Source organism: Drosophila santomea, chromosome 3R, assembly GCF_016746245.2.
Source record: "Drosophila santomea strain STO CAGO 1482 chromosome 3R, Prin_Dsan_1.1, whole genome shotgun sequence".
Lineage (NCBI taxonomy): Eukaryota > Metazoa > Arthropoda > Insecta > Diptera > Drosophilidae > Drosophila > Drosophila santomea.
The window spans coordinates 8,109,989-8,123,135 of NC_053019.2; the positions used below are offsets into that span (position 1 = coordinate 8,109,989).

Genomic DNA, 13,147 nt, shown 5'->3' on the forward strand with positions numbered 1-13,147 from the left:
TGTGTAAACATGTTCAAACAATTTGTTTTTTATGGATAACGACATGGATTATGTATAATAAAAGTTTATTGATTTTTCTTAACGATTTCAATACAGGTGTACATCGTAAACATAAAAGAATATTACAATTTTAATATTTTTTGTATTGCACAGGTATCAATTTATCATAGGTCCCAATAATATTTTAGAGTTCATTATTGGTTGTCATACCATTCCAACATGGAAGTGGCTTCTGGATTATCTGGATTAATCTGCACATTCGTGTACCAGCCGGCGTTCAGTTTGATTTCATTGTTGTGAGTCTGGGCACGCGCCCCTTTGACCACGATAACGTCATCAGGTTTACCCTCAAAGTTCACAGCTTGCTTTTCCCACAGATTTAACATGACACACTGGTAATCATGATCCACAAGTAAGATTTCCCGAATAAAGTAACCTGCTCTGTTATCCAGCTCTCGAACCTCCGAACATATTCCAATTGCGTCGACGGGCTCCATGTCCAGTATTGAAGAAACCTTCGATAACGGCAGGAAATTATATTTCTCTCGGGGAATCCGGTCACTAGCACTGAGTTCTACGACAGTATTCCCAAGAAGAAATACTTGATAAGGATTATCTGAAACTTTTAATCTCTGTTCCGCCTGCCGCACTTCAAAGCCTGAGAAAATGTATACCAGGCCTGTTTGAATCGGGGCGTAAAATACATTGACCAAGTTATTAAACACAACTCCTGTTATTTCACCAGACTCATCCAATAAAGTCATAATAAAAATTTCTCCATCTTGGCCATTATTGTTCCATGGCGTTTTCTCTGATTTCCACATAACACGGGCTTTTATGGATGAACTAACAAATGACGTTGGGCCCAAGCTGCAAATGGGCTGGATACCGCCAAAAAAATATTATATTGTTATAAGTTAAATTGCTCTCTCAATCAAAAAAGATATTATTTTTTGTTTTTATTTAATGTAAATCTATGTAACGAATACTTACTATTATTGCGTTATTGTTCATTTTAAGATATAGTAGTAGCTTTAAGTATAGATCCAGAGTTTGCAATTTTATTAATTCGATCTTTATGAACTGCACTCTGTGCATTTATGTGAATGACTAACATTTTGTTCACTAAAGCTCTCAAGCTATCGCTTTGATACCCTTTACTCTTAGTGTAAGAGGGTATGCCAGATTCGTTGTAAAGTAAGCATAAAGTATGTATATATTCTATGCCCGTCCGTCTATCCATCCGTAAAAACGTTGAGATCTCAGGGACTATAAAAACTGGAATTTTAGATATAGCAAGCCGAATCTAAATATTTCAGCCACACCAAAAGTTGTCGGGATCACAAGTTTTAATTTATTATACCCGTTACTCGTAGAGTAAAAGGGTATACTAGATTCGTTGAAAAGTATGTAACAGGCAGAAGGAAGCGCTTCCGACCATATAAAGTATATATATTCTTGATCAGGATCAATAGCCGAGTCGATTTGGCCATGTCCGTCTGTCCGTCCGTCTGTCCGTCCGTATGAACGCTGAGATCTCAGGAACTACAAAAGCTAGAAAGTTGAGATTAAGCATACAGACTCCAGAGACATAGAAGCAGAGCAAGTTTGTCGATTTATGTTGCCACGCCCACTCTAACGCCCACAAACCGCCCAAAACTGCCACGCCCACACTTTTGAAAAATGTTCTGATATTTTTTCATTTTTGTATTAGTCTTCTAAATTTCTATCAATTTGCCGAAAAACTTTGTGCCACGCCCACTCTAACGCCCACAAACCGCCCAAAGCTGCCCCGCCCACACTTTTGAAAAATGTTTTGATATTTTTTCATTTTTGTATTAGTCTTGTAAATTTCTATCGATTTGCCAAAAAACTTTTTGCCACGCCCACTCTAACGCCCACAAACCGCCAAAAACTGTCAGTGTGGAAGACTCTCCTTCGCGCTTCTACTAGCTGAGTAACGGGTATCAGATAGTCGGGGAACTCGACTATAGCGTTCTCTCTTGTTTTTAATTTTGAGTTATTCAAATTTCTATCGATATGCTAAAAAAATTTTCTATTCGCACTCCAAGTTGTTATCGGGTAAGGGGTATCTGATAGTCTACTAGCCGTATCTCTTGTTTTTAAGCTCCAAACATCAAAAAGCTTTTTACATACGTATATTTAAAGTTTGTTCTGAAAAGCCCCCTTTCAGTAAGCAGATAGCATATGCAAAATAGAAAATATAATAGAACGAAAACAATATGATCAAGACCAGAAGTTTATTTTTTTATTATTTATGTGTACACTGGTAGATGTTTCAGAATCGTAATATTCGCTCTCAGTGAAGAACTTAGACGTACAAATACAAATTAACGTCCCTTTAGTTTTTAAGTTTATTACAATTAAGTGGAAGTCGTTAATACCAATCTACGATTTCAAAAAGAGATATAATATGTATTTGAAACATAGCTGAATAGCATCCCATTCACAATATTTGGAAATAACATATTTACTGTAATGCATAAATGTATAACCTATTCCTAGTTAATGGTAGATGTGTTTAAGCGCGCTGCGCATGGAACTCAGTTGGAGGAGCCAATACCGGTTAGCTCCTGCAGCTCCTTGAGCAAGTGTTTATTGTACTCCTTGTGATTGATAGGGGCTACCGACTGCACAGTGAGCTTGTTGCGAGTCATGTCCCCGAAAACTTCGTTCTTGCAGCGCAGCTTAAAGATGTGCGAAGTGAAGTTGAGTGCGGAGAAAATCTGTTCGGCCTTTGCAGGGTCGTTCTCAAGAGCCTCACCCACTTCCTGCGAACTGTGTCCAAGAAGCTGTTCGCCGACCTCGTTAAAGCTACTGACCCAACGGTTGGAAGTCCAGTCGCCAATGCTCATCTAGAATAAATTATTTATGTTAGTTGCGAACTGATATTTAAAGTAAGAAAGCTAAATGTTGCACAGATAATACTTACGTTGATAAGCAGCCGATACTTAAAGTTGGGAAATAGTGCGTTGCATTTCTCGCACCGGAACTGGTCGTTGCCCTCATCTACAACCTTCTTGTTGCAGTCGCTTTGAGGGCAGGCTCGGTAAAAGGCATTCTCCTGTTTGACGATGTGCACCACTGCCTTGCACTGAAAGTAATCAGGCTTGTCGCCACTACCAAGGTTGCGAGTCCGCGCATCCTTAAGCGTCATCCATTCGGTTGAGAAGTTTCCTCCGCCTGTTCGCGCCGAAACCATATTGGCGACATTGTCACCGCCTCCATTGTCGAACCAGCCGCGTAGCTTATGTGCCTCGGGGATATCGGGGTTGATCTTCATGATTGAGCCGCCACCTAGGCTCAAGGACTTACCGCCATTGAACTCATTAATACGCGATCCCTTGACCAGGATCACAGGCTGCACATGACCGTCAAAATTAACGGCCTCATCACCCCAGAGGGTCAAGCTGATGGCCGAGTTACTCATGTCCACCAGGGTTATTTCCCGCTTCTTGAATTCCTTGTTTGTGGTGCGAGCTACGAAGGATTGCAGTTCGCCCACCTCCTTGCAAATTCCAATTGTGTCCACCGCTGCTTTGTTTTCCATACCCGACACATCGGAAATAGGAATTAGGTTGTACTTAATTTCCGGAATGGGATCATCGTCGGTATCCTCGCACAGCTGGACAACCGTTTCACCAGAAAAGGTCATCTCGTAAGCGTTGTTCAGCGAAGAGTACTGTTTGTTTGCCGGTTTCAATTGGCACTTGGATATGTAGTACACGCTGTCCACTTGAATGAGGTCGTAGAACTTATCGCACTGTTCCTTGAAGGCAGTGGCCCGAATTTCGCCCGATTCATCCATTAAATCCATGCTGAACAACTTGCCCTCGCCGCGGGCATTGCTCCAGGTGCGAATACCGGATTTTGAGGTCACGCGAGCCTTAATCACCCACTTGTTTTGGTAGGGACTCAGGCTGGAAATAGGATGTGTCATTCCACTATTAATGGATGCATTCATTACTACGTTATTATTGTTGTTGTGGGCTGGCTCCTTTTTGGCAACAGGCTTGGAATTAGAAGGTGCTGCTGCCTTGGGCGCGAGATCCTGCTTGGCTGCATTTTCATATGTGACGGGTTCGCCAATTTTGGACTTAACCTCGGCGCCTGGATTTACGACAGTCAATTCGGAAATGATGAGAACGCGTCTAAAAGGGAAGCTTATGGTACAATTCTGTCGGAAGCTGGTTTTACCGCATACTTACTTGCCGGCTCCGTCCTTGCCAACCAGTGAGGTCACATATTTATCTAACTGGACAATGGTGAACTCTTCTAGTTCACCATTGTGCTGCATCACGTTCAGCTGACTGGCCAGCATCGCATAGCTGTTGAAGTACTTGCCGTCGGAGATCAGGATGCGATAGCGCTCTGAGTCCGCGGCGCTATTAATCTTCTTGATTGCCAGGATCTGGAGAACCGGACCATCCACAACCTCGCCGTGCATAATGCGCTGCGGCCGGTAGTTCGAAATGTTACTATACAAATTCATTAATTTTAAGCTGGCATACTTACAGCAATTACTCCTGTGGACAAAGATGCCAGTACCATTTTGATTATTAATAATAAATTGGGAATTTCACAAACAAATATAATTCATGCGTCGAGGGCTGGGAGCAAAGTGAAGCTAGAAGAGGCGGGAAGGGCTGCTCCGTAAGTTTGAATCAGTGGTAACGGAACTAGTTCAAATTGGCTTTCATTTAGAGCTGCATTACAGGGCCGTAAAGTGTTGGTTGCCTATTACTATTAAGTTAATAGAAAACGCAATAGAAAATGCTATTATTTTTATTATTGTGAACCATATTTTGAACATGTCTTTCAATTGAAATATCGCCTTTAACATATCTTACATTTGTTGTAACAATGCCTACTATACTTTTTTGTAAACTTTTCTATTAGACTGGTATTATAAAAAATACTTGAATATTTTTATATTGGTATTATATAAAATACTTTAATATTTTAATACTAATATTATATTATTTTTTTCCATTTAACTCTGTTATATTTAATTGCCAAAAAGAAAGTCTTTATAATTTACTTTATTAATAGACAAATATGTTTATTATCGTTCTTATGCAAAAAATAAGCAGACGCGAATGTTCATTGTATGTACTAGCCGTTTACAGCACTGTTTATCGAAACTTAAATGTAGCCCTGAATTTGCTCGATTAGCAAACATTTTCCCGCGCATTTTCGCACGCGTCGTCACAACAAGATCGCCAGTATAAAACAAAACATATCGCAGATAAACGCTAAGCACAACAGACACACGTTATGGACAATCCCAGTTCACCGCCGCCAAATACGCCCAGCGATGCCGCCGAACGTCGCGAGCTGCGGGCAGCGATGACGTCGCCGGTGGGCGACTTTGAGCCATTCGAGAACGAGGACGAGATCCTGGGAGATCAGACCGTTCGCGATGAGGCCGAGGAGGAGGATGGCGAGGAGCTCTTCGGGGACAACATGGAGAACGATTACCGGCCCATGCCTGAGCTGGATCACTATGATCCGGCGATGCTGGATGACGAGGATGACTTCTCTGAGATGTCTCAGGCAGATCGCTTTGCCGCCGAGTCAGAGATGCGTCGACGCGACCGCGCCGCCGGAATCCATCGCGACGATCGCGATCTGGGTTTCGGTCAGTCCGATGATGAGGACGACGTGGGACCCCGGGCCAAGAGACGAGCTGGTGAGAAGGCAGCTGTTGGTGAGGTAGAAGACACCGAGATGGTGGAGTCTATCGAAAACCTGGAGTATACCAAGGGACACTCTACCAAAGAGTGGGTCAGTATGCTGGGACCACGCACAGAAATCGCCAATCGCTTTCAATCCTTCCTGAGAACATTTGTGGATGAAAGGGGCGCATACACCTATCGTGATCGGATACGGCGGATGTGCGAGCAGAACATGTCTTCGTTCGTCGTCTCCTACACGGATCTGGCCAACAAGGAACACGTACTGGCCTACTTCCTGCCCGAGGCTCCCTTTCAAATGCTCGAGATTTTCGATAAAGTGGCCAAGGACATGGTGCTCTCCATTTTTCCCACCTACGAACGGGTCACCACCGAGATTCACGTGCGCATTTCGGAGCTACCGCTGATCGAGGAGCTGCGCACATTCAGAAAACTGCATCTTAACCAATTGGTCCGCACTTTGGGCGTGGTAACTGCCACTACAGGAGTTCTTCCCCAGCTATCCGTGATCAAGTACGACTGCGTTAAGTGCGGCTATGTGCTCGGACCCTTTGTTCAGTCGCAAAATACAGAAATAAAGCCCGGTTCCTGTCCAGAGTGCCAGAGCACTGGACCCTTCTCAATCAACATGGAGCAGACGTTGTATCGAAATTATCAGAAGATCACGTTGCAGGAGTCGCCAGGTAGGATTCCAGCTGGACGCATTCCTCGCAGCAAGGATGTTATTTTGCTCGCTGATTTGTGCGATCAATGCAAGCCTGGAGATGAACTTGAGGTCACAGGTATATATACCAACAACTATGATGGTTCTTTGAACACAGACCAAGGGTTCCCAGTTTTTGCCACCGTGATTATTGCCAATCATGTGGTTGTGAAGGACTCCAAGCAGGTTGTGCAGTCGCTTACGGACGAGGACATAGCCACCATTCAGAAGCTGAGCAAGGATCCGCGTATAGTAGAGCGTGTAGTAGCATCCATGGCGCCTTCTATATACGGACATGATTATATCAAGAGGGCGCTGGCGTTAGCTCTCTTCGGTGGAGAGTCCAAGAATCCCGGGGAGAAACACAAGGTCAGAGGTGATATAAACCTACTCATCTGTGGAGATCCCGGAACGGCAAAGTCGCAGTTCCTCAAGTACACTGAAAAGGTTGCGCCACGTGCAGTTTTCACTACGGGGCAGGGAGCCAGTGCCGTTGGTCTTACGGCTTATGTGCGACGAAATCCAGTATCCCGGGAGTGGACATTGGAGGCGGGTGCTCTGGTGCTGGCTGATCAGGGAGTCTGTCTTATCGACGAGTTCGACAAAATGAACGACCAAGATCGTACGTCTATTCACGAGGCCATGGAGCAGCAATCGATTTCCATTTCCAAGGCTGGTATTGTCACCTCTCTTCAAGCTCGTTGCACCGTGATTGCTGCTGCCAATCCCATTGGCGGTCGCTATGATCCATCGATGACCTTCTCGGAGAACGTGAATCTCTCGGAGCCCATCCTGTCTCGTTTCGATGTCCTGTGCGTGGTGAAGGACGAGTTTGACCCCATGCAAGATCAGCAGCTCGCCAAATTCGTGGTACACTCGCATATGAAGCACCACCCGAGTGAGGAGGAGCAGCCGGAGTTGGAGGAACCACAGCTGAAGACCGTTGATGAGATCCCGCAGGACTTGTTGCGACAATACATTGTATACGCTAAGGAGAACATACGGCCCAAGTTAACGGTAGGCAAACTTATTGAAATCGCAGCAAAAATACATTAACTTTTACGTATTATACAGAACATCGACGAGGACAAGATCGCCAAGATGTACGCCCAGCTGCGCCAGGAGTCTTTTGCAACGGGCTCACTGCCCATTACGGTGCGTCATATTGAGAGTGTCATCCGAATGTCTGAAGCGCACGCTCGCATGCATCTGCGCGAAAACGTGATGGAGGCAGATGTCAGCATGGCTATCCGCATGATGTTGGAGAGCTTTATCGAGGCGCAGAAGTTCAGCGTTATGAAGAAGATGCGCAGCACATTCCAGAAGTACCTGTCCTTCCAAAAGGACCATTCCGAGCTGCTGTTCTTTATTCTGCGACAGCTGACGCTCGACCAGCTCGCCTACATCCGCTGCAAGGACGGGCCCGGCGCCACGCACGTGGAGATTATGGAGCGCGATTTAATCGAACGGGCTAAGCAGCTAGACATTGTTAACCTCAAACCCTTCTACGAATCGGATCTGTTCCGCACAAATGGATTCTCTTACGATCCCAAGCGCCGCATCATCCTACAAATTGTGGTCGACGGCAACACAGCTTAAGTTTCAGCCGTTTACTTCATCTCATTTAGCTATAGTATTCACGTCTATGTTTTGTTACCCCCATGTTTGGTCTAATAAAGTTTGATATACTTACGTACGTATTTATACTTAAATATATATTTCTTTTGAATACATATATACATTTCCGTAAACATTTTTAATTGTACAAAAAAAGCAGCCCCAAAGCATGTTAATCATTGTCCCCTTCGATGCCCATAGCCTTGTCGAATTCTTCCTCGCTGATCTTGTTCTTTTTGAGCCGCTTGAAAAGCCGAATATCGCTGGCTAGTTCATCGAGATCCTCCTGGCTAAACTGCTGCCTCTTCTTTCCTTTTCCAGATCCGCCCGCCTCGGCCTCTGCCGCTTTCTTTCGCTGTTTCTTCGCCTTGCGCAGCTCCTTTTTGGACTTGGCATCCAGTTTTGCCTTCTTAGTCTGATCCCAGGACTCTACACGCTTTTTGTGCTGCTTTTGGCCCGGCCAGCTTCCCGTTTGCTCGTATGTTTCCATTTTCTGCTGTCGAACTTGCTCTTTCTGGGCGTTCTTGTACGTAAGCTTGGTTAGGTCCACTTCAAAAGTCGGCGCCACATAGCCGCCTCCCTGGTAGTTCTTCAGCTCCGGCATGCGCGGCAGTTGCAGGAGGCCGTAAGCAGTGGCCATCTTGCCCAGATCCAGATCTTTTAGTCGGAGAATAGCGCTGCATTCGTGTTTGGTGTATGCTCTAACATGGGAAACAAATGCGCGCATGCCTTTATCATAGACGCCCTTGTCGGCTGCTTGCAGCCGATGGAGTTGATCTAAGACGGCGGGTAGTTCCTTCTTTTCTCGATCTGCATCCTCCTCCTCCTCGCTAAGCAGTTCAGTTAACTCCACCTTCTGGTTGATCTTCAAGAAATGCACATAAGCATCCTCGCTGGGCAGGAGAAACACCAGGGCATTGCCCTCGTTTCCCTGCCGAGCAGTGCGTCCCACACGGTGTACAAAGCTGGAGGCAGTTGATGGTGGATCCCATTGCACTACCCACTCGATCTCAGGTACATCCAAGCCACGTGCGAGGACATCCGTGCATAGAAGTACGGCCTGTGCAGTGTTGCGAAACTTCTCCACCACATTGGCCCTCTTGTTTTTCATCTTTCCGTGGATTCCCAGCACTGTGCGTTTGGGCAGAAGAGGCGGCAGGGCCTCAGCCCAATACTCCACACAGGCGCAGGTGGGGAAAAAGACCATCACCTTTCCAACATCGGTGGCGGGGGAACTAAGGAACTCCAGCAGGGCCACAAACTTGAGTTCTGGCTCGACAATCCTGTAGAAATTCTGCAGGCGGGCTGGCGTGTTTACGGAGGCCTTCTCTTTAACTGAAACGAGTACAGGATTTCTCAAGCCCGCACGGATTAAGTCTGTAACCTCGGTAGTCTGTGTGGCGGAGAAGAGCCCAGTTCGACGTTGGCGGGGAAGATAGCCCAATATGTTATTCACACTCGTTTTGAAGCCCAAGTCCAGCAGGCGGTCAGCTTCGTCTAGGACCAGAAACTCCAAACTCTTCACCCGAGCCGCCAGATTAAGATCATCTCCTTTGCGCTGAAATAGATCCTCCAGTCGACCGGGGGTGCACACCAATATACAGGGCGTTTCCTTACGCAGCGTGGCTATGTCCTCTTCTATGCTGTTGCCACCTACAATCAACTGTTGATTCAGGTGCTCGAGGTCTTCGTGCTCCAGAAACTGGGCTAAAACCTCGGAGATTTGGCGCGCCAGTTCCCGGGTTGGTGAGATGATGAGGGCACCTATTTCCTTGGGGCCCCATGGGGTCTCCTTGTGGCGCCTCTGCAGGATTTCTAGCATGGGCACAAGGAAAGCCAGTGTTTTACCACTACCAGTAACTGCCTCCGCGGAGACATCCTTCCGGGCCAGGAGCAGCGGAATGGCCGCCGTCTGGACGGGCGTCATCTGCTGGAAGCCGAAGCTTTGCACCACTTGAAGCACTGCATCTGAGAGCGGTGGTTTGTCCAGCGAAGACCACTTCTTTCGAGACATCTTGCGATTTGGTTTGTCAACAAAAACATGTGCGCGATAGTATGACCATCTCACATTTCAGATGGAAAGAATGGCAACGCCGGCAGCCAACTTTGAAATGCGCGCCGTATTCAAAGCATTGCCAGTACAAATTTTTACCTGAGTAGGCAGCCACTTATCGATTTATACTCGATTATTCTTGGCGCGAAATTGCTGAGTTTCAAAGTCCGACTCATAAAAAAAGTCTTGGCACAGCCTTGACTCTTGCGCCTGCATCTTCAACACCAGGTGCCACCGCTTTCACTCGCAATTCTATTGCTTGCACCCACCCACGAGCGCATCCAAAAAAAAGGAGCCACACACGCTGTTTGTTGTTCTGCTGCTTGTATGGATTCCAAAACGTCCGAAAAAAGCGTGTGCCATCTGTCGCCTGGCGCTGCATTTCCAAAATATCGATGCCTGCGAATAACAAAAAATCGGAAGTAAAAAGCGTTCGTCTTTTTCGATTCGTTTCGTCAACAAAATGGGACAGCGACAGCGAGGGGAATCGTGAGGAGGATTGCAGGACGAGGTGTTTAGACCGGACCAACAGGCTAAACGACCATTCGCCGTGGCTGAAAGAGGAGAGCACAACGTTTTTAGACGCGTGTGGCCAAAGTTAATGAAGCGTTTAAAAATTAACTTGTGGCCAAACGGAGGAAAAAAAACCCTGAACAGTTAGGGAGAATGAGGCTCCAAAAAAAAGGGATTATGGCTGCTTATTGGCGTCAAAATATGTTGTATAAAAAAAGATGGTCAGTGGTCAAGTGTTTCATAACACAAAATGCTAGCACGTTCTAGAAATTTCTCTGTGGCGAATAAATTCTTAAGTTTCATATTTAAATAGAAACGTATTTTAAAAATGCTTCACCGTAAAGCACGAAAGACAATTCAATTACCTAAAAACTAACTCTAAACACCAAAGTGAAGGAGTCACTTAGAGGACGGAGATCGCATTGGCATTGATCTATTTTCCTCATAAATATGTATTAAATTAGGGGATTCCTTTCATATTTAATTTCTTTTGTACGCAAAGGAATAATCAATTCAAGCCCGCCTTCAAATCCTAGCTCATAAGCATGTCCTTGTTGGGTTCATTGTGTGTTTTTATGTATTTTTGTTTGTCCAACCCTTGAAGAGATTGATTATTGTTTATATTTGTGCCCCTGCATCGATGTGTACATATGTATGTATATGTATCTGTATCAAATGTATGGGCATGTGAATGCAGTGCAAACAGGCGAAGGATTGTGGTCAACGCCAACGCATCCCCTTTTTGAATTGGGGCAATTAAAGTTGTTCGCTCGACTCACTCCGCTGAATAGCTATGTGTGTACGGACACGTGATAGAACAGGGAAAGGGAAATTATCCTGCTTTCCCCTGGAGACGAAACCGAGGCAATTAACCCCTTCTGGCCCTCATCTTCCACTCCTGCGAGGGCGTTAAGTCAGACACGAGTTTTCGGGTCGATTTATCAAATAATTCCACGAATTCCTGGAACTCGAAATAGAGCGATCTTCGCGCTGAGATTCAGATATTTAGAAATCGAAAGCCGTCTGGGAATTTGTCCTGGCGTCGGTTCGATCGCTTGTAATTATGCTAATTATGAGTTTGATTTGTTATTTCAACTGCCTTGGAGTTCATTTAACGAATTTCTCGTCTCCTGTTCGACCCTCTGACCCTTTGTTCTTTCCGAAAAACATTGAGCTAATTGCATTGCTCCTAGATTTTCACACATTTTGCTCTAGTTCCAATTAACCGAAACTCCTCTTCCTGCTGCAAATGGCAAATGCCTAAAGAACTTTCTGCCAGCATCATTGATCATTCTGCTAATTTGCTGGGAATGTACCCCCCCTTCGGCAATGTCGTCCGCTACCTGACCAAATTGCCCTTCTAGTCGCTGTGTGGTCACTTCAGCTAACATTAAGTGACATTTGCGGTTGAAAATATCAATTTTCATAAAATGCAATTGTCACCTCAGCGCCGAGACCTCCCCCAATGATCAGGAAACTGTCAGCGCGCCAACTCTATCTCAGAATTTGATTTTCAAATTAGAAAACACTAACCAAATACCTGTACAGAACCCGACAGACAGTAGTCACTTATCTGATGGTCAATTTTTCAATTTCACTGGCTGATGTTGAGAAATTACAACCCCGTCCATCGATATCAGTTACGATTTACATTTTACTCTTAGCACTACCCGAAAACAAGGTAAGACATATCAATTACCCACGATCGGTGTCCGTTGACAGTCGCACTACTGCATTGGGTTAGAAACTAAAACTGAAATTGGGATTGGGATTGGGATTGGGTTTGAGCTCGTATGACTGCTGGAGGATCCTTCCTAGAAAGTCATTTCTCACACTGACCGTCCTGGGATTTGTTTGTGTTTAATTTCGATTTCTTTTGTCCGGGCTACTTGACTGCGGGCCAAGTGCCTTCACTTGCACACCAGACAGACGACGGTGCCAGCGTTGAGGTGGAGGTGCCAAAAGTGCCAATGGCACCTATGGGAATTGGGAATTATCATAAACTGACCTCCGCAGAATGGACTAAAACAAAAAAAATATAACGAGTATATATAAAGGGAAGCAGACGAGAACGAGGACCGAAATCCTTGAAACCGTTTGAAAGTTTCGCTTTTTTTTGGACTCACAGCCCCATCGCTCGGTTGTTACCCTAATTTCGGTCCATCTTCATCCAGTCATCCAGACTCTCGGGCCCTGATCATCGGCAGCTTATCTCATCTCTCTAGCCGGCGCACGCGTGTCATCCCGGGCAGCAATCAAAGTGATATGAAAATTGCATTTGGGTTCAACAGGTTCGCAGTTTTCGATTGCTGATCGCTGTGGCTAATGCACGGTAAAAAAATATGAACACCTTTCGTCAGTAAATATCATTAAATATCATGTTTAAAGCTACTTAAAGGTTTTCTTTGCAGCCGTATTTAATTCCTGCACTTTACACCGTTTTTTTTTCTCAGTGCACTCTTGCTGTTCTTTGCTGTTCTGTTAATTTTGTTTGCCTAAAGGTTAAACGTGCGAATTTCACCCAAAGGCAGTCGCCAGTTTCGA

At 45.3% G+C, this 13,147-nt stretch overlaps 4 protein-coding genes across 4 annotated transcripts; 1 reads left to right on the forward strand and 3 right to left on the reverse strand.

Moving 5' to 3' along the window:
* Window positions 1-48: 48 nt before the first annotated feature.
* Window positions 49-1,105, reverse strand: LOC120454201 (replication protein A 70 kDa DNA-binding subunit-like). Its single transcript, XM_039639297.1, has 2 exons — window positions 994-1,105; window positions 49-881 (listed from the first exon to the last, which is right to left on the reverse strand). Exons 1-2 carry the CDS (start codon window positions 1,096-1,098, stop codon window positions 195-197), a joined length of 792 nt encoding a protein of 263 aa, XP_039495231.1. The 5' UTR covers window positions 1,099-1,105; the 3' UTR covers window positions 49-194.
* Window positions 1,106-2,242: 1,137 nt separating this feature from the next.
* LOC120452949 (replication protein A 70 kDa DNA-binding subunit) lies at window positions 2,243-4,697 on the reverse strand. The gene is made up of 4 exons (XM_039637432.2): window positions 4,537-4,697; window positions 4,230-4,474; window positions 2,954-4,172; window positions 2,243-2,876 (listed from the first exon to the last, which is right to left on the reverse strand). Exons 1-4 carry the CDS (start codon window positions 4,570-4,572, stop codon window positions 2,565-2,567), a joined length of 1,812 nt encoding a protein of 603 aa, XP_039493366.1. The 5' UTR covers window positions 4,573-4,697; the 3' UTR covers window positions 2,243-2,564.
* Window positions 4,698-5,180: 483 nt separating this feature from the next.
* On the forward strand, window positions 5,181-8,132 carry LOC120451757 (DNA replication licensing factor Mcm2). The gene is made up of 2 exons (XM_039635684.1): window positions 5,181-7,437; window positions 7,495-8,132. The coding sequence occupies exons 1-2, from the start codon at window positions 5,299-5,301 to the stop codon at window positions 8,017-8,019; spliced, it is 2,664 nt and encodes an 887-aa protein (XP_039491618.1). The 5' UTR covers window positions 5,181-5,298; the 3' UTR covers window positions 8,020-8,132.
* On the reverse strand, window positions 8,115-10,096 carry LOC120451758 (probable ATP-dependent RNA helicase DDX55 homolog). The gene has a single exon (XM_039635686.2). It carries the CDS (start codon window positions 10,049-10,051, stop codon window positions 8,210-8,212), a length of 1,842 nt encoding a protein of 613 aa, XP_039491620.1. The 5' UTR covers window positions 10,052-10,096; the 3' UTR covers window positions 8,115-8,209.
* Window positions 10,097-13,147: the final 3,051 nt, after the last annotated feature.